Source organism: Ambystoma mexicanum, chromosome 1q (assembly GCF_040938575.1).
Source record: "Ambystoma mexicanum isolate Mex_15411 chromosome 1q, UKY_AmexF1_1, whole genome shotgun sequence".
Classification (NCBI taxonomy): domain Eukaryota; kingdom Metazoa; phylum Chordata; class Amphibia; order Caudata; family Ambystomatidae; genus Ambystoma; species Ambystoma mexicanum.
Window position 1 is genome coordinate 218551166 of NC_090922.1, and position 21958 is coordinate 218573123.

General features: G+C 45.4%; 1 protein-coding gene across 1 annotated transcript in view; it reads right to left on the reverse strand.

The window, feature by feature from the left end:
- Positions 1 to 21958, reverse strand: part of LOC138526778 (uncharacterized) — a 281718-nt gene that overhangs the window by 69116 nt on the left and 190644 nt on the right. Inside the window, exons 6-7 of the mRNA XM_069637467.1 lie at positions 3805 to 4035; positions 2086 to 2313 (exon numbers count right to left, since the gene is read on the reverse strand). Of these exons, the coding sequence (XP_069493568.1) occupies positions 2086 to 2313; positions 3805 to 4035 (459 nt within the window). The remainder of the gene's footprint in view (positions 1 to 2085; positions 2314 to 3804; positions 4036 to 21958) is intronic.

A 21958-nucleotide genomic window follows, 5' to 3' on the forward strand; every position in this document is an offset into this window, starting at 1 on the left:
GCACTGAAGCCTAGGTGACACTTGACAAACAGAACTAGAGATGCACTACTCCCTACTAAGTACCAGCGTGCCAATATGCTCTAAGGTCTACGGAATAGACACAAGCATTCCAGACCGCCATTCTAAGAACACAAGGGCTCTACAGACAATCAGTACTGGCGCTCTCCTTTATAGACGGCATATTGAACCCACGCAAGGGACACCATGAGCCACCAGCTATCCCCATCCCTTGAAGCCCCCTAGAGTAACAAAGTAAGGGAGACCTTTTCTATGGACCAGATGAAGGCAATTTCATCCAACAGCCGAAACGTCACTGGACGCAGCACTTGCAGTGCCTAGCTGTCGGCATTAAGACCAATTGATTCACCTCCTGACGTAGACCTACAGTTAAGTCACCCTTCTGTCCGGCATTTCTGACCTTAGAGAGGTCAAGAGAGAGGAGTCTGACATTGAGCATTCTCCCAATAAGCAAAATTGCGAATACACTTGTTGTATGTGTTGATTTATGCTGCACCACAATGGTACCTATATGTGTGAGATTTGAAAATGCATGGTAACCTTTTTGTATATATGTTTTTCCACCAATTTATGTGTTGTATGATTAATGACAAATGAAAAAATGACAAAAGAAGTCAAACAGAAAAATAATAAAAATAATTGTAGAAAAATAAGTTCACAAGCTAAATAATAAATGTTCTTTGACTTAGATTTAGTACAGTGTGTTACTATATCTGCATTATGTTACGAGTAGACATAGAGACATCCTTGTCAAGATTCCTAATGGGCTAACTAATAACTAAAAGCCCCCGCTAAAAAACTGGATGATAAAACCAAAAAAATGTGCATGAATAAATGTGAATACTAGAATACATGTGGCAGGACGCCCCCCCTTGTTGTATAATTTACTAAGCTCATAGTCCTCCCACTAATAGGGCTGTCCCTTCAGTTACTCCCTATCCTCTCCATGCATACACATTATGACACACTTGCCCTTCTCTCTCTTTGCTTTTGCTTACTTATTAAGAGAAGTATAGAATTTGATTGGAGAGGACAGATCGTTCAACACTTAGTGCTTGGATGTCTATATGCTTTGAAAGAGGAAAAAGACGTGTTTCTTTCCTTCTCTGATAGCTGCAATGTTTATCTCGGGATGTCTTTGCAGAGGTAGATTTGCATGCATGATAACATTTAATTGTGTGTATCATCTCTACATTGCAGACAAATACATGCGTACCATTTTCCTCTTTTATCTATTTGTCACGTCCCAATTCCATGTCACCCCATGCCCAGAGAAGGTTAACAGTATTTACACACTATAGAGTATCTTCTCTATAACTAAATAAATCTGTATTGATAGAGAAGTGAGTGACTTTTCAAATAATCATTGGTGTTTTAACCAGCCGCGACAGGTTTACAATGGCCAGAATCTTGAACTTGCTTCTCATTAATGACTGATCTTAATAACACAGGATTTTTCCTCAAAATGTGTGAAATGTTGCCCCACACGCCTACACTCCCTTTTCCCTTCCGAGGGAACATGAGGTTTAATTCTGCAGAAACTACAGTAATATTTGAAAATACTTTAAGGTCAGAGTGTACTGCATATTTGTACCTCTCAGGGCTTCTTAACAACTAAGCAAGGCCCGACGCTTCTCATTTTATATCTGCTTACTAAACATTTACAGGTTGATTCAATCCCTATACTTCACACAGGGACCTTCGGCCAGAAAGGCGCACAAATCTGCCTTTTTCACGCAAATAATTCCATGAATCAGGCTGTATCTTTCTCTCTGAACCAGATGATAGTGGTATTAACCCATGTGTCCCACCCACTCTAGCACATGCTCTAATTATACCACATCCTCTATTTTCTCCATAACCATTTTATGGCAAGATGGCACCCTATGTTCTTTTGCTTGGCTCACCATTCCATTGTTTTCTCTTTATTCCACATGACACTACATTATATTATTGCTTTTTCTCCCCTCTTGACCAGCCCTACATTTATCCAGGATGCGAGGACATCAAATGTGTGCCCTTCCCCCACCGTCTTTTATGCTCCATTCTATTTGTGTTTGCAGTTACCTCCTTGAAGTTGGACAACACACTTGCTGGGTCTTGCAGGATTAAGGACTTTGATGTCCGGCAGCTGTTGCAATAAATCAAGTGCATCCGTACAACCCAAGTCTCTGCTGAGCTCCTCCAGGTCTGTTCCATGATCTTTCCTTAGAACCTCTTTCAATTTATGGAGCCTTAGACCAGTGGCAAAAGCACTGAGAGTGTTGGTGAGTATATTTAATGCCTTCATAATGCCTGAAAAAAAGAGATAAGAGTTTCAGGACTGGATGAGCCATTTGTATTACAAATTCATCATACAACTGTCTCTCAAAGCCGTGTACTATTAAAAGTCTCTACTCTTAAACAAAGGAAAAGCTTCTTGGGTGGTTTAGGGAACAGTTGAAAAGTGGTTGATGTACAGAGACACCAGGGAGTGTGTGATGGGTGTGAGTGCCAGAACACTTGTGACAGGCCAGACCTTACTCAAACGGAGGAATGTTCTTTTTAACAACTTTTGTATTTTCCTCTTCTGAAGTACTATGAGAGTAAGGTAATGTCCAAATTATTATATTGTATTGAGGTCTTACATTTGTGGACTTTGGATATATTACCAAAGCTGGAAAGCATAATTTGGTGTAGGAAGCTTTATATTCTTAATGCTATCCCGATATCTGCTATCAGATTTGTACTTGGCTTCAGCTCTTTATTAGTGAGAGCTAAGTGGAATTATCTTCACTTTTAACTTAGAATATTGAATCCAAGGCCCAACACCTTTTATCATGAATTGCAAACTCTTGTTGCTTTGGGAAGGGATCCAGCGATGAACTCATTTTGTGACATTTGTAAAAAAAATGTTGTTGGACCTTAACATGTGTTAAACTGATTTGATAAATAATCCAAGAAAGGTTAAATCAGTTCTTCATCAACAGGACTGGTGTTGTACTTTAAATAACTTTCATGGTTATGACTTGTTGAATCATTTAAAACACAAACATAAAAGACAAGGCATAATAGCACCTTATTTGAAGATTTTTTCAAGTTCACAGGCTGGGAAGGACTTTCTGCGTTTTAGATGGAAACTTTATCCAACTAGGGAGATTCAGAGGAGAAGAAAGCTACTTGACGCTGAGTCATTTGTTAATCTATTACCTCAGGTTGATGTCATTGTGAATTCAGTATTTTAAACAACATGTTCATAGTATTTGGGCTATAGAGAGTGATAACCTATGGATTAGGTGTTTAGCAGGACATCCTACATCTACGTCGCTTGCAGTAGTAGGGTTTATAAATAGTTTGAGTTTGGGAGATTATCAGGCTGGGTGTATTGACTTGGTTAACTGATCCTTTTCTTGTCTTGGTAATACTTTTAGTATTCTTTACATCTTAAATGACGTATGAAATGTGTTTTATATTTACTGTGGTTATTCGTGATTGTATATATTATGGAGTACTGTATTATAAATCTAAATGTTTTACCATATGAAATATACATAGCTTAGGTTGAAACTTGTATTTTAACCAATATAAAATAAAATTAAAACAAATTCAAAATTCCCAAAGCAGTATGGTGAACAAGTTTCCAAACTGCGTGTGACTGAGTATAGTTTAAGGGATAGGGCACTTATAATCAGTGTGATTTTTGGGCCTAGTGCACCTGCTACGAGTGTGATGTGAAGTTTGTTGGAGAAACCGTTGTAGTGAATTTGCTATAATTGTGATTTGGGTGCACACATTTAACGCTCATACCTTCTTGAAGATAGGCAACACAATTAATGGGGTTTGTCGGCTCCACAGAGCGGATTTGTGATGATTGCAGTAGAGGATAGTCTGACCGAGCCTCATCACTGGAATCCTGGCTCTGTTTTTCCAAGTCTGTGTCCTGATCCTCGGTTAGAAGCACCTTCGATGTTGACTTCTCAAACTCTGATGGAAGGCTGCTTTGAAAGCTGGAAGGTAACACTGGGAATTCCCGGAGGCCTGCACAACATGACACAAATATTAAACACTGGTATGTGTGCACCTAATGAAAAGGCAACTTGCTTTCCACACCCTATAAAAAGCCCATCTGCTTTCAGAGGATGAGTGACAATTACTCTGTGTTGTTTAATTTTCATTTCATTAACAATTTCAAGCACAGACAAGCTCTAAGCCTTCAAGCGCATCCGACATACATACATCTTGATTTTTCATTTATTCAACCATTCTTGCCTTCCTCCAAACAATGACATTTTGCACCATAGCATGTTTACATCCACACGACTTTCCTCTGTACACCATGGGATTACTATTCTATAGAAAATGTAGGGACAGAGAATTTGCCCAACAAGAGTTAAAGACAAATGAAACTAGGGTATATGCACTGCACTGCAGGCACTCTATGGGTCTACATAATTTCCCCATATCTTCTTATTGCCCGCCCTTCTGGACATGTTTTGCTTATTGTGAAGTGCCTCTACCCAAACCTCAAAATTTGAGGGGGAGGTGTCCTCTTCTTTTTTACACCCTGCTCCATGCAACTATGCTATTTGCTGTTTCTACACAACGTCTATGGCTTAGAAAATGACGTTCCATTGCTCACTGAAGGAACGATTTTTCTTTTAGAAACTTTCCATCCTTTGACATCAATGGAACTCCCAGTGTATTGCGTATGTCTTGAACCCTTGCCTGACTTTGGTGGCAAGCGTAGGCTTTTTAACTTCATTTAGCTGCTTGACTCATTTTGTTGTGGGCACTGGTCAAACTAAACGTTTACCAGTGCAGTAAAACGGTGTTCCCCATTCACGTTTCCTTTGTTGTTTTAATGTAGCACACACCACTTTATCACTTTATTCACTTTAGTTTGACAACACTATTTATGCTTTTTTGATGTGCCTCGAGGATGCTGGTGGCAGTGAACAGAGTATTCCTCTTTTTTAATGATTTGCATATGGTCTTTACCCCTTCTGTAATTGCTTGGCAGACGAAGAACGATGGTCTGGACGGTTGCCCAGAGCAATTGCCAGAGGTTTAAGATTAATTCTAAACCTTACTGCCATCACTTTTTTCTTTGTCACCAGAGTGGAGGCATTCCCAGACGTGGGCGCTGTGGCTGCTGGGCCTAGAGACCCAAGCTACACCTCACTGATGAGGCCCAATGAGGCAAACGATGTCTGTGGTCTTGTGCAGAAGGGATGGGTCCTAGCAGTTTGGGCTGGACTGCCCCTTTTGGGGGTGGGACCAATTCTGATTTGCATATGGTCTTTCCCCTTTTGTAATGGCTTGGCTGGCGAAGAACGATGGTCTGGGGGTTTGCCCAGAGCAATTGCTAGGGGTTTAAGATTAATTCTAAACCTCTCAGCCATCACCTCTTTGTTTTGCTAGTCTTGAACCCTTGCCTGACTTTGGAGGTAAGTGAAGTCTTTTTAACTTCATTTAGATGCTTGACTCATTTTTTGGGGAGCACTGGTCAGACCATACGTTTACCAGTTCAGTAGAACTGTGTCCCCCATTCACGTTTCCTGTGTCGTTTTAATGTACCAGACAACACAGGAACACTTTTTCACGTTTGTTCGACAACATTCTTTATGCCTTTCTGATGTGCATAGGGGAGGCTGATGGCAGTGAACAGGGTAATACTTTTTTTCCCATGCTCTCCTGTACACCATCTTTTTTTAATGCATAATGTCTTCTTACCATACCAAGTACCATACACTGAAGATGGTTGCTCCATGTGGTGTAGAACCTGTCCTTTGGCCATCTCTTGCTTTTTGGCGACTTTGCAACCCTTTCAGGGTAGAAAAAAACATATAAGGGCATGCACTTTTGCGGGGTCAGTAGTTTGATGATCTGACCTAGCAGAAATGGGGTTTGGGGCTGAGCCAAGGCAAGTCTCTTACTGGCCACATGTGGTATTTGTGGGTGTCCATGACTGGACAGCCCTTGTATGCTTGAATGGTGTGGGTCATGGCCATTGGTGTGGTGCATCAAAAACCAGCCCAAATGTTTTATGAGAAGAGGAGCCCTGCAGTGATTTCTGAAGGTCGGCTACAGGAGTGAAGAATTCAAAGAACACAGGTCTGCCTCGAAGACTGCTACAGACAACGGGCATTGCCCAAGCCAACTCCCTGTGACCAGAGAAGAACCTGATGATGCCTGGACTGGAGGGAACAATCAGTCCCGCGCCATGCACCAGAAGCCTACAACCGGTGGACGTCAGAAGTGTCCCGGGACCATCCTGTGGGTTGTCCATCTGGTGACGCGTCTTCTTTGCCACAAAGCTGGAGCTTGGGACTATGCAGGTTCTCAACTTGTGCATGAAAAGTCACCTTCCGCCAGCCTTTTCTACGCTAAAGCCACAAACCAAGCCTGCAGACTCCAGAACAAAGTTTCTTCACTGCCACACTTCATCTACCATGTCCTGTCTTGGTGCTCTCTCCTTCATCTACCATGTCCTGGTGGTCCCTCCTCATCATGGGATTTATTATGGCTGCTTTCCTGAGGTTTATGCCCTGTTCAACTTTATGTCTGTTGGAACTGTCACTGAACCAGAGACTGGAACTGCTGAGTAACCGAACCCAAACATGACACCCACTTCAGCCAGTGCTCTTGGGAACTCTGAACCAATGGCAAAATTAAGTGCAGTAGTGGACTGGCCTCCAGGGAACTCAGGATATTCCCAGGTGGGCTTCTAAACCATTGGCCTCCTTTTGATGAGCACTCAAGTTTTTTACTCCTCTCACCCTCTCTCCCATGCACCCCACCCACTTCCTTCAGTCTGTCCTCATTCCCCCCCTTTGAAGTAAAGAATTGGTTAAGAAGCTCCCAGTATTTTATTCCTCACTCTTACCAAATGTTATGTGTTGTTTTTATGTTTAAATACATTTTAATCCTGATATAGGGACAAATGTGCTGTGGACCAATTGTTTCCAAATGTTATTTTTCCACAATACACCAAACCAAACTTAGGCTTGCTCGAAAGGTGTCATATGGGGCCACTTTGAAACCTATTTCCAGGGGCATTTTTGGCACCGAGTCCACCCCTGTGTAAGTGTCCTGCATACCTCAGGTTTGGTCACTTAGAAAACTGGAGTAAGGGACACAAGTGTACTTATCTATTTTCATACCCACCTCTCACCACAGAGAATGAATAGGTGCAATGTCCATTTCCTAAACACTTCTCTTACCTGGTGGTGATTGGTGGAGTACTATGTTAGGGCCCCCCTCCCCTATAGTGGCCCCCTACTGTGGTGGGTTTGAACATTTAGCCCTACATTTCTTAATTTACCTGTTATTGAAAGGGGTATTTTTAAACTACATTTCTTGCTAAGCTGTTATGTTAGCTAAAGCTTATTACAGGGAATTTTTAAGACTTCCAACTCCCCTTCGAAGAACTTACCTGTTACTTGAATGTGTTGAGACACTGGATCTACTTAACTGATAGGAAAGTGCGTCTGAAATTAGGCACCTGCTTTCCATTACAATTATAAGACAAGATGTGTGACACTTCTTTAATTAACTGTTCTTTTTGCTTTACTTGTTACATTTTCATTGCTTTATTTGATTGAACTGCTTTTACTGTGTTTTAATGTAAAGGGCCTCATTACGAGTGAGGCGGAATGGGTTAACGGGCTCCGCTAAAGGAGGCGGACCCGTTAAACCCGTTCCGCCTCATTACAAGCTCCCCTCGCGGGTCCCGGAAATTAACGCCTGGTCAAACCAGGCGTCCTTACCGGGTCCCGCGAGGGGAAGAGGGAGCAAACCGCGGGCCGCTCGTAATCGGCCCGTTGTTTGCACCATCTCCCATTCCCATTGAGCCCTATGGGGGCTCAGATGGGAATGGGGAAGGTCCGGGCCCGGATTCCTGGAGGGAGGAATTACCGGGCCCTCCAAACTCGAAATGGCCTGGTAATTCCCCATTCTGGGAACCCGGACCCGATTTCGGCAGCAGCCATGCTGCCAATAGCGGCATGGCTACCGCCGAAGTCGTAATAAGGCCCAAAGTGTAGGTAATCTCACTTTGAGTTTACTGTCTGTGTGTGCATGAAGGTGTAAGGTGTTTCTCCCTTTGATTCTGTAGGAAAGAGTGAGCAGCAACCTATAGGAGACCTGAATAGGAGATACGTACACCTGACTGCACACATGTGCAATTGAACGCCCAGGGGGCATTTCCTTTGCAGGCTGCCCTGAGGAATAATTGGCCCTCCCCTATGACCCGGTCAGCCCTGATGACTGACCGAGGTACTTGTGCCCCTGGTTAAATAAACAGACGCAGCCTTATTTCAGTTGATAAGCTTGATCAGCTCTTTATATAACTTTCATATAATAAACCGGTTGTCCTTACAACATTTGCATCTTTACAACATTGTGCCCTTAGTGTGGGGAGCTCTCAATTCATGCATGATGTGAACCATTGATGAATTGACCTCATAAGGAATACATAAATAGCATCATTGCGATCACCTGGACAGAGGGTTGTTTGGAGGGCAGTATTTCATATATAAATAAATAGTCAACATCATCAATTTGGTACTCTGTTTAGACAGGTGTTCGGCGCAAGCTTATTCACATTTGGCAAATAAATTCTTAAATAGCATCACCTAGGTACTCTGGGTGGATGGGTTTTGGGCGCAAGTTAATTTACATTTGACAATTGAATAATTAAATAGCATCACTTTGATACTCTGGGTGGATGGGTGCAAGCTTATTCACATTTGACAAATAAATAATTAAATAGCATCACCTTGGTACTCTGGGTGGATGGGTGTTGGGCGCAAGCCTATTCATATTTGACAAATAAATAATTAAATAGCATCACCTTGGTACTCTGGGTGGATGGGTGTTGGGCGCAAGCTTATTCACATTTGACAAATAAATAATTAAATAGAATCACCTTGGTACTCTGGGTGGATGGGTGTTGGGCGCAAGCCTATTCACATTTGACAAATAAATAATTAAATAGCATCACCTTGGTACTCTGGTGTTCTGACTTGAGTGTCGTGTAGACCGATGAGACCTCCGTCCCCAAGTGACGCACAGGGGAACAAATAGAAACCCGCTGTGCGACCCTTGAGGCCACAGGTGAGAGATGTCTTCCCAGATCCACGGAGCCTCTGGAACACCGATGCTGCTGTCAAGAAGGAAGGAGGTTAAGCACCAGGCAATCACAATACAGCAGGTAAACAAAAGAATCTAAAGTGTCTTACCTATCTGGTGTAAGGGAGACCCAGGAAACCTAGTAGGGAGGTTCGAGGCTCGACAAGATACAGCGGTCCCCGGAGTGGTAGAACCGCAGGTAAGCGTGGATACGGGTAGGCCACCTGTAAGATAGGGCTTGGCTTGGGCGTAGGAGTACAGCAAGATACTCAGGGATGATCCAAAGACAAGTCGATGTGCAGTCCAAAAAATCCGGCAACAAGTAAACAGTTCCAAGCAAAGGTACAAAGGGGTGTCCAAGAGAGTCCAAGATTGAGTTCCGTGGTCGAGGTAGCAAGGAGCAAGTAGTAACGCCAAACAGGGTCCGAAGCCAGCTGAGAAGCAATGATCGTCCTGCCTCTCAGTTCTTTATACTGTGTGTCCCTGGGTCATGTGACGTCTCTGGGTCATGTGACGTCCACCAAGATCACGTGAGGAACGCCACACTGTATCACATGACCGACGTGATGACGTAAGGCCGCCCCTTCTGCGATATATTCTCCAAGGCAGTTGCCAATGCAGGAAAGGTTGTAATCGAGCCCGTACACCAAAGGAGGTACGGTGTTTTCGGTTCTGGGGGTTCACCGAATCCCTTGAGCCTCGAAGCTGGGGTGGAGAAGTTGGGGGAATGTGAGCAGTGTTCCGATGTGGGGAGGCCTGATGTGCCGAGGATCGCCTAACATAGCCCCTCCCCAACGGCCCACGACCCCGTGGGCAGGATGGATGGTCTAAATGGAAACGGGCTACCAAGCGAGGGGCGTTCAGGTCAGAGGCGGAAACCCATGAACGTTCCTCCGGGCCGTAACCCTTCCAATCCACCAGATACTGGATCCTACCCCTAAACCATCTGGAGCCCAAAATGGCCGACACCTCGTAAACATCAGGAGAGGTCAAGGACACCGGCGCAACAGGGGTACGAAGACGGACAGAGTCGGGACAAGGTTTGAGGAGGGAGACATGAAACACAGGATGGATGCGCCAAGAGCTGGGAAGCACTAGACGGAAAGCCACCGGATTCACCACCTTGGATATCACATAAGGACCGACAAAGCGAGGTAGCAACTTCCGACAACCCACTAGGCGAAGATGACGTGAAGACAACCAGACCCTGGAACCCACCACCAGAGGGGGAGCAGCCCGACGTTTGCCATCCACACGGGCCTTCATAGCAGCCTTTGCTTCAGTGAGATGAACCACTGTGCTAGCGTGTAAGGCAGAAAGATCCCTAAGACATGTCGAGGCCGCAGGGTTCGCAGAACCAGAAGCATCAGGGACCGGCAAGACCTTGGGATGTTGGCCATAGAGGGCGTAAAAAGGGGAATAACCAGTGGCTGAATGAGCCGCATTATTATATGCGAACTCCGCAAGCCGTAAAGCGGCCAACCAAGAGGTCTGATGTTGCAATATAAGGCAACGAAGGTATTGTTCCATAGATTGATTCGTCCTTTCGGTCTGTCCATCGGTCTCAGGATGATAGGCCGAAGAATACCTGGTATCAATGCCCAATAGCTTCGTCAGGGATCTCCAAAACCGAGAGGTGAACTGTGACCCTCGATCAGATATAATGACCGAAGGAAGGCCGAATAGCATAAACACATGTTCAAAAAACAACTCCGCTAATACAGGAGCCGAAGGGATACCTTTGCAAGGAACAAAACGGGCCATTTTAGTGAACGTGTCCACCACCACCCAGATGGAGTCAAAGCCCTTCGACTTGGGGAGATCAGTAACGAAATCCATCGTCAACGTATGCCAGGGCCTGGGAGGTACCGGAAGCGGAAGCAACAACCCAATCGGTCGACCCCTTTGATGTTTAGCCTGAGCACATACTGCGCATGATCTAACATAACATTCTACATCGCGCCTCATAGAAGGCCACCAACACCAACGCTTGAGAAGATCTAAAGTGCGCTCTTGTCCGGGGTGTGCGTTAAAGGGAGCGTCATGAGACCACTCAAGGGCCAGATTACGTGTGTCAGGTGTGGGAAGGAACAGGCGTTCATGTACGAACGGCAGTCCATCAGAATATACTGGGTCCCATTCTCGCAACTGGTCAGAATGTTTACTAGTCCAGGACCGAACCGAGTCCATCAGTGACAATGACGGAGTACATAGACAAATCACATGACTCTTTCCGAGAACAGTGTCAGGGAATGTAGGCAATTGGACCCCCCCCGGGGAACGTGACAAGGCATCCGCCTTCCCATGTGCCGTTCCAGGACGGTGCATAATACGGAAGTCAAAAGAGGAAAAGAAAAGATGCCATCGGACCTGTCTGCTATTTATGCATTTCAAAGAGGCCAAATCCTGTAGATTCCGATGATCGGAGTATACTGTGATGGGATGTTTAGCCCCCAGAAGATGATGACGCCAAACACGGAACGCGTCCATGACAGCCAAGAGTTCTTTCTCCGTAACGGTATAATGAGACTCATTACTGGAAAACTTACGGGAGTGGTATGCCACTGGATGTAATTTGCCCGTATTAGGACATGATTGTGACAGTACCGCCCCGAGGGCAAAGGAAGAGGCATCTGCCTCGACTATGAACGGAAGATCAGGATTGGGATGTTGGAGTACCGGTGCGGTAGTAAAGGCGGTTTTCAAAGTATCAAAAGCCTCCTGCTGTTCTCTCTGCCACTGATATGGTACCCGAGGACTAGTCAGGGCCGTGAGTGGGGCTACAATCGTAGAAAAGGAAGAAATGAAACGCCTATAAAAGTTGGCGAATCCTAAAAAGGCTTGCAAGGACTTGAGTGTTTGAGGTACTGGCCAATCTAAGACTGCTTTGACCTTAGACTCGTTCATGGATAACGCCCCAGGGGTGATCTGAAAACCCAAAAACTCAACAGAGGTCTTATGGAACTGACATTTCTCAGGTTTGGCAAATAAGGAATGTTTTCTTAAACGGGTTAATACTTCTCGGACGTGTTTTACATGGTCATCAAGATCACGAGAGAAGATCAGGATGTCGTCCAAATACACAACCATGTACACATCCAGAATATCCCTGAAAATGTCATTCATGAATCGTTGGAACGTGGCCGGGGCGTTACATAAGCCAAAGGGCATGACAAGATATTCGTACAAGCCGTAACGAGTACAGAAAGCAGTTTTCCACTCGTCTCCCTCGCGAACGCGTACTAAATTGTATGCGCCGCGTAGATCAAGTTTGGTAAAAATGGAAGCATGTGTTAAATGATCTAAGAGCGGAGTAATTAACGGGATGGGATATCTATCCTTCTTGGTGATAGCGTTAAGACGCCGATAATCCACACAAGGACGTAGATCCCCCTCCTTCTTGGGTACAAAGAAGATAGGACTGGCCGCTGGTGAAGTGGAGGGGCGGATGTGTCCTAAACGCAGGGCGTTCTGTACATATTCTTTTAACACCAGTTCCTCCGAAGGAGACAAAGAGTAGATCCTGCCCGAAGGAACAGTGGAATCGGGAAGCAATTCGATTGGGCAGTCATATGTTCTATGTGGAGGAAGTACCTCAGACGAGCCTCGATCGAAAACTGATTCGAAAGCCCGATATTCTGGCGGAATCCCAGACATCAACCCCCCAACAGTATGGGACTGTATGACTTCTGGATCGTCAGCGGTCAGTGTGAGTTGTGCTAAGGCTCCCAAGAACCGAGAGGGCGTGTCAGGGACTTGATGGACCGGGAGACAATAATTCTGACAAATCTCGGACTCAAAGAGTACAGTGCCTGCTTGCCAATTGATCAGGGGATTATGTTCACGTAACCAGGGTATCCCTAGTATGATACCGAATTGAGGTGCGGTGATCAGATCAAAACTTAAGGTTTCTGTGTGTATGTCTTGGATGTTCAACAAGAGGGGTGCAGTTTGTTGTCTAACAGGACCAGAAACCAATGTGGAGCCGTCTACGGCTTGGACATGTTCCGGTCGTGTTTTTACCACTAAGGGTAGATTGAGGGTATGGGCCAAATCAATATCTATGTAATTACCAGTGGCACCGGAATCAATAATGATATTGACTGCATGAAGAAGGCCAGTAGAAGGACATAGAGTAGCCTTTACGGAGATGGGTTGAACACGAGCAAAGGCAAGAGGGATACCCGGAGAAGATGAAGGGACACTCGACCTGTTCTCCGGTTCTAAGGTCGAGCCACCCGAAAAACCTGACTCTTCTTGGGACGTCGAGGACACTCTTTCACGAAATGTCCAGTGGTGCCACAATAAAAGCATGCATTATCTACCCTTCTACGTTCCCTCTCAGATGTTGTGATAGGACTGCGTAATCCTCCCACTTGCATAGGTTCTTCAGTACTGGAAGCGGGAGTACTAACAAGAGTAGGAGAGGAAGAGGCCCCCAATTCAGCTCTACGCTCCGATCGTCGTGCATCTACCTGCAGGACGAGATCAACCAATTCCTGATACTGAGTAGGCATAGTAGGGATCACTGCTAGGGCGTCTTTCATGGTGTTACTTAACCCCCTATAAAAGACCACCGCCCGCTTGTTTTCTGGCCATGACGTTTCCACAACTAGCTGATTGAACCGGGTGATGTAATCTATCAGAGTCCTTTTGCCCTGAGTCAATTCCAACAACTCCAGATCCCTAGACTGTGCCTTGTGTCGGGTATCGAATACTCGGGACATTTCTAGGATCAACAAATCAAAGTCATAAAGAACTGGACTATTGTTCTCTAACAGGGGATTAGCCCAAGCGGCAGCTGTTCCAGCTAAATGGGAAAGGGCGAAGGCGGCCTTAGCAGTGGACGTGGGAAAAGCCAAAGGCCTGCATAAGAAATGTAACTTGCACTGGTTAACAAAGGTTCTGAATTTCTTGGGATCGCCTTGGTAGCGTTCAGGAGCAGCCAGGGGGGAAGGAGTCGGGAGGATTATTGGAGGCGTGACTGTAGAAGTAGCCAAGGGAGGGGGTGTAGTGGAGGAGCTGCCATCTCCAAACTCAGGGTCTGCAGGAAGGGAGTGTTGAACGCTCTGTATGGTGTCCAACCTTTGATGGATCACCGTGTTCGCGGCGGCCATATCTGCCCTTAATATTGTAATTGCCTGAACTAAAGCAGTTATGGGTTCGTCCGTGGATCCCTGCATCGTCTAACACGACTATACGGCTTCTCAGTCTGTTCTGACTTGAGTGTCGTGTAGACCGATGAGACCTCCGTCCCCAAGTGACGCACAGGGGAACAAATAGAAACCCGCTGTGCGACCCTTGAGGCCACAGGTGAGAGATGTCTTCCCAGATCCACGGAGCCTCTGGAACACCGATGCTGCTGTCAAGAAGGAAGGAGGTTAAGCACCAGGCAATCACAATACAGCAGGTAAACAAAAGAATCTAAAGTGTCTTACCTATCTGGTGTAAGGGAGACCCAGGAAACCTAGTAGGGAGGTTCGAGGCTCAACAAGATACAGCGGTCCCCGGAGTGGTAGAACCGCAGGTAAGCGTGGATACGGGTAGGCCACCTGTAAGATAGGGCTTGGCTTGGGCGTAGGAGTACTGCAAGATACTCAGGGATGATCCAAAGACAAGTCGATGTGCAGTCCAAAAAATCCGGCAACAAGTAAACAGTTCCAAGCAAAGGTACAAAGGGGTGTCCAAGAGAGTCCAAGATTGAGTTCCGTGGTCGAGGTAGCAAGGAGCAAGTAGTAACGCCAAACAGGGTCCGAAGCCAGCTGAGAAGCAATGATCGTCCTGCCTCTCAGTTCTTTATACTGTGTGTCCCTGGGTCATGTGACGTCTCTGGGTCATGTGACGTCCACCAAGATCACGTGAGGAACGCCACACTGTATCACATGACCGACGTGATGACGTAAGGCCGCCCCTTCTGCGATATATTCTCCAAGGCAGTTGCCAATGCAGGAAAGGTTGTAATCGAGCCCGTACACCAAAGGAGGTACGGTGTTTTCGGTTCTGGGGGTTCACCGAATCCCTTGAGCCTCGAAGCTGGGGTGGAGAAGTTGGGGGAATGTGAGCAGTGTTCCGATGTGGGGAGGCCTGATGTGCCGAGGATCGCCTAACATCTGGGTGGATGGGTGTTGGGCGCAAGCCTATTCACATTTGACAAATAAATAATTAAATAGCATCACCTTGGTATTCTGGGAGGATAGGTGTTGGGTGCAAGCTTATTCACATTTGACAAATAAATAATTAACATCACCTTGGTACTCTGGGTGGATGGGTGTTGAGCGCAAGCTTATTCACATTTGACAAATAAATAATTAAATAGCATGTCTTTGGTGCTCTGGGTAGTCATGCTGGCCTCTCATTTCCTTTGTATTCACTTAAGCCCTTTCAATATTCATAACTCCCTAGTAGCTGCAGACTACCACCGGACACACAACACATATAACAGACCAACAATTAACAAATCCGACTAAGCAGGGCAAGTACCCCACCTTAACCCCTTAACTGGAGCATTAGGGACATTGAGGAAAAAAAGAAAACCCATTCCATTAACACTCTGAATTCCCCTTCTAATATGATGGAAGAGGCGGGTAAAGAAATGGTCCCCTAGCCTGTCTCGCCCCATATAACACCAGGGATAAGTATAAACCCACCACCAGCCACGTCGCTATGACTGCACAGGCAAACTCTCCGCCTCTCTGAGAGGCTATGCACAATTGCGGGAAACGGGCTTTAGAAGGAATGGGCCATGCCCAGTCACGCCTTCCTCTGATTGGGGGAAAGAGGGAGAGAAGAACACACGATGGGAGGGACCCAACAGACAAACCCAGGGACAACCTGGACTGTGGTGAAAAGACACTGTTGCCAAGAGGGTCAGTGACACCCTCTACCGATCCTAGGTCCTTCCTTTGGGTCTCCTGGTGGAGCGTCCAACGCTAGCCTGGGGTCAAATCCCCTCAGCAGCCTCTCTGTGAGACAAGACGAACTGTCGGTTTATAAGCTCCACTCTGACTAGGTTAGCCCGACATGGTCAAGCCTGTGTGAACAAACCACTCTGCAAGATATAAGGAGGCTCAAAGTATAACATCTCCGTTCCCTCACCCCTTGACACTTTCCCACTCCCACCTGACCGCTCAGATCTGACTAGCACAAAATGGAACAGGAACTCTGTCCCTCACAGCAACGCTGGTGCGTGTACCCACGCACCAGCCGAATCTCCCTCTCAGCTACCGGCCCGGCTCGCAGTCTCAACCCTGGGGAGTGGAGACTGAGGTGCTGGCTCCGAGACAGGCGGCCTGTGAGGACGCCCCAACATGGATGACGGCGACACCGTCCTCTGCATCTCTCCCAGTTCCTCTTCTCTCCTCGGTATCTCGCCCCTCCTGCTTTTATGCCCCCTTGCACCAGCTTTGAACGGCAGAGGAGCCCCAGCCTGACCTGAGGTGAAAGTACCTCACACATACGGCTGCTCCCCTCCAGGTGGAGCATACCATTAGTCATATGCAAACAAATCCTGCTGGGAATTCGCTCTGTGCGACGTACTTATCAATACAAACATGCCAACTTTACTACGTGTGTACAAATACAAATGACAGTGTCCTGAGTGCTGGAAAAACATAGGGGGGGAGAAAGAACCACACAAACAGGGCACCCACACATGACTATGCACAAACTAGGGGACCTGGCCCCCAGTATAATTAAGCACTGAGCTAACGCTGACAGTTTATTTTTTTATTTCTCTGACAGACCTCACAGTAAATGCGGATTTACACTTATACTAGTTGAAAAAATATTACAAAATAGTTAAGGTGAAACTAGCAAAAACTTAAACTCTACAAACATTACAAATGATAATGTCAAGCAACATAATAAAGTTGCTCAATTATTTTAAAAAATATATTATTATAAAATCAATTATCATGGTAACTTTAACTCACCGATAAACTTATAACATGTATAAGCAATGCATTTGTAAGTGTTTTCTAACTTTGATGTGCATTTTCAATACATTCAAGAGGCATATAAAACCTTTACAGTTCGTACTTGAATTAATGTGCACAAACTGTACAAAGAGGCGTATGAGTTTTGCAGTCTGTACATTTAGCAATTTAAATTTGAATACTGACATCAAAGTCAGTCCTCACTTTCATGTGATTACATTGCGTACTGTACGAACTGTAAAACGTACAGTTCGTCCACATTGAATACATAGAAAACTGACATTAAAGTCCACCTTTCATGTGATTTTTCAGAAGATGCAAGGGGGTAATGTACGAACTGTGAATCTCATACTTTCTTTGCACAGTTGGTATGGAAGATGAACATTGATTATGGGCATGCACCAAATATTTATAGATCATGTCTCCTAAGAGCGCGTACTGTAGGAGTGCATGTCGTAGCAGTGCGTGTCATAGGAGCACTTGTTCTGGGAGTAACAGTGTGTTGTTGTAGGACCATTTGTCGTAGGAGCACGTCATAGGAGTGTGTGGTAAGAAGGTGTTGTAGGAGCACATTTTGTAACATATGTCATAGGAGCGTGGGTTGTAGGAGCTTGTGTACTAAGAGCCTGTTTTAAGAGTGTGTGTCGTAAGAGTGTGTGGTAAGAGGATTTGTTGTAGGAGCGCATGTTGCAGGAGTGCATGTCACAGGAGCACTTGTCGTGTGAGCGTTTGTAGTAGGTGGACATGTCGCAGGTGCACATGTCCTAGGTGCACTTGTCACAGAGGCATGTCTCGTAAGAGAGGGTGTGTTGTGGGAACACATGTTGTATACGTTCTGAGCATATTTCGTATGATAGATGTACATTAATTGTGGGCATTGTGAGAAACCATATGTCCCCGCGGATCTCTCTCTCTCAGGTGGCCAGGACACGGCCATCGCCTTTGGATCCAGACCCTGGGGGTGGACCAGTGCGGAAGGATCACCTTGGTGAGGGGTCTTCAGGGAGTGGGAGACCGGATGGTGAGACGTGGTATCCCTCCCCCTGTAACACCTTTACCCCATTCGACCAGGTAGGATATGTGGGAACGTTACCGTCCCCACTCCCCATTTCCCTTCTCAAAATCCTCCACAAGGACAGCCTGCTCTGGGAGAAAACAGACTCACACCCGAGCAGTATACCTGACATGTCCCGCTACTATGGTTAGGTGAAGTCAGGCAATTACTGACAATCACGCACACCTGACTTCCATAACATTTCCCCACATGGATAAAAGGCGGAGCACGAGAGCACACTCTGAGCAAGGCAAAGCACACAAAGGAACAGCAGCTTTGAGTCGGCAGCTGAACGAGGGGTGAAAGACGGTAAACCAGGAGGGGTTTGCAAGCAGGACATTACCCTTGACCTTTTCGGCAAGAAAACATTACTTTAAAGAAACCTTCGAGTCATGAATCGTAACACCAGGAAACCAGACTGAGGCATCCTGCATTGTGTGTCGGATATACCGAAGGCCTTCCCACGTATGCGACCAAGGCAGGTGGAGAAGCAGCAGCCGTGGTGTCGTCCTTGGCTCCAAGTACAAAGAAGTGCAAGATAGATCAACACAGCCGATGAGTTGGGGAGACCGATGCAAGACCAGCCACATTGTATAACGAGCGCTGGAACGAACACAGAGGGGGGAATAAGAAGTAGGTGAGGTCAGAGTACAGAACTAGTCAGATAGGTGGGAGGGAAGGGACGTGTCCAATCAAGTTACGAAAACAGCCACATTTTCAGCTTTATTCTGAAAAGACTCAGGGAGGAAAGACCACATAGCTCGAAGGGAGCAAGTTCCAAGTCTTCGGGGCTGCAGCGAAGAAGTCCCCATTTTCAACCTTGTTCGTTTTACATCTAGATGTGAACAGTAGACCTTGATTATTGGACTGATGGGATATGCTATTAACCCTTTATACCCTGGTAAAGACCAATTACTACCTCAAACAAAAGGATCCCAATGTCATCATACTGGTTCTTTAGCACATAGGGTACACCTTCCCTCAGTTCTGAACGTTATATTCATATAATAAGACAACCTACTAAGAGGTGGCCAACCATACAGTTCAAATAAACAATTTTTAAATATTTATTAAATACACAGTTTAAAAATACATGAAAATCAATCACCTAAAATATAAAAAGTCAATAAAGTGACATGTGCCGTGCAAAATTGAATCCACTACATTATGTACAAAAATACACCATAACAGAACCATAGTAGGTACTAATGTACCCACACTACTACGTTAATCACGCTAGAAATACCCTTATAATTGTAAATGTACTTGACTAGCTCACTGTGTTCACCAATACACAGACCCTGTACATAAGTCATATGCTAACTTAATACATTAGTATTCAACACTGTCAATTTTCACAGTGGTATTAGCCCAACATGTTTCGTTCTTTATGTCATTAAACACAATTCATAGAACTTCTTCAGGGGCCATAACAACAAAACTCAGTTCTAAATACTCCTTAATTTGATACGGTGTGTTCAGTGTATGGTATTCGGAAGGGTCTAAGCCTGATGGAGGGAGACCCATAATAAACACTTGAAGCAAGTACTTGTGCATGTGAAGATCCCGATAGCAATGGAACTTTGATATCTGTTTGTTACGACAGGCCCTCTGCAGTAAAAGAGAACAGAGTGTGTGTGAAGCACGAACGTGCCGCCTTGCCCCATGCTCAAAACGTGCGGAAGGGAAGCCAACTGCGCAACCATCCTGATATATTATTTCTTGAACACTTTTCTTTCTGCATACACTATTCTCCTACAACCTTTTGTATTTTGAAGTAAGGAATAGGACTGCATTATTATTATTTGATGGTCGTAGCTTACTCCCATCCTTAGATTTAGGTTAGATAGGTGTTCAACCAACCCACTGAAGTTCAATAAAGACCCTTGAACTCTGATCACTTGTGCCTGTCTTCACTGTTTGATACCATGCCTTCCTTACAGTATGCACCAAATAAATACAGAGCATGTCTCCTAAGAGGTGGTGTCGTCTGGGTGAGCGTTGTCGGTAAGCATGCCATAACAGTGCATGTCGTAGTATCACTTGTTGGAGTTTATGTTGGAACAGTGTGTTGTAGGACAATGGGCCTCATTACAACTCAGGCGTTAAGGGTTAACGCCGTTGTTAACCCTCAACGCCTGATTCCGATTTTAACGGCTGCTTCTAGCAGCCGTTAAAATCCATGGCGCTAAACCGCCTTGGTGCTAATTACGCCACCGTAATTTACGGTGGCGTAATTAGCGCCTTCCCCACTCCCATTATGCCCTATGGGGCAAAAATGGGAATGGGGAAGGGTAAAATGGGAAATGGGGATTTACCGCTCCACTCACCTTGGAATGGGGCGGTAAATCCGCCATCCACCATGGTGTAAACATAGTTTACACCATGGTGGTAAAGTTGGCGTGCTTACCGCCTGGGTCGTAATGACCCCCAATCTGTTGTAGGAGTGCATGTCAAAGTTGGTGGTAAGAGGGTGTGGTAGGAGCACATGTAGCATATGTAGTAGGAGCATGGGTCGTAGGAGAAGGTGCACTAAAAGCTTGTCGTAAGAGTGTGTGATAAGAGGGTGTTCTGTAGGACCACATGTTGGTGTACATTATGAACTGTGGAACTCATACGTTCTTGTCACAGTTCATATGAAAAATTGAAGTTTTCTGGGAATGCACGATATAGAGATTCATTTAAAACGTCAATAATTCAAAATTAGACAGGTCGATCTTGAACTTTTTTTAAGTGCACCTGAAATCTAGGCGCATAACATACATTTGTTATGTTATGTTACTTGGCATTTATATAGTGCCTTATGTATCATTGGTATGACCTCAAAGCGTTGGTAGGTTGAACACCCTCGGGTACCGTAGTTCAAGTCAGTAGAGAGAGAGAGAATGTGGTATGGTGCGTGTGTGCACCGGATATGTGTGCAGCTGGTGTGGCTGTTGCATGATAGCTGCTTCATAGCAGTAGGTGTGGTGCTGAGGAAATCAGTTGGATGTGTTCAGTCTGGAGGGTCCATTTCATCCCTCCCATCTACTACATCCATTCTGTCCACTTGATCTGCTCCATCCACTCCATTAAACCATTTCATCCATTCAACTATCCACTCGATCCATCCATCCATCTATCCACTTCTTCCAAGCGTCTATCCACCCGTTCCATCCACTTCGCCCGTTCCGTCCACTTCATCTGTTCCATCCACTTCATCCGTTCCATCCACTTCGTCATCTCCATCCATTTCATCACTTCCATCCACTTGATCACTTCTATCCACTATCACTTCCATCCACTTCATCATTTTACGTTCCATCTAGTTGATCTATTCTGTCCACTCTGTCCATTCGATCTGTTCCATCCACTCCATCCAACCATTCCATCAATCCAACTATCCACTCCATCCATCCATCCATCCATCCATCCATCCATCCATCCATCCATCTATCCTCTTCATCCATGCATCTATCCACCTGTTCCATCCACTTCATCTGTTCCATCCACTTCATCACTTCCATCCACTTCATCACTTTCATCCACTTCATCACTTCCTTCCACTTCATCACTTCTGTCAACTTCATCACTCCCGTCCACTTCATCACTTCTATCCACTTCATTGCTTCCATCCACTTCATCATATCCATCCATTTCATCACTTCCATCCACTTCGTCTGTTCATTCTCTTCATCAGTTCCATTCTCATTTGTCAGTTCATTCTCTTTGTCTGTTCCATTCTCTTCATCCGTTCCATTCTCATTTGTCAGTTCATTCCGTTCATCCGTTCCATTCTCTTTGTCTGTTCATTCCGTTCATCCGTTCCATTCTCTTAGTCTGTTCAATTCACTCTAATGGT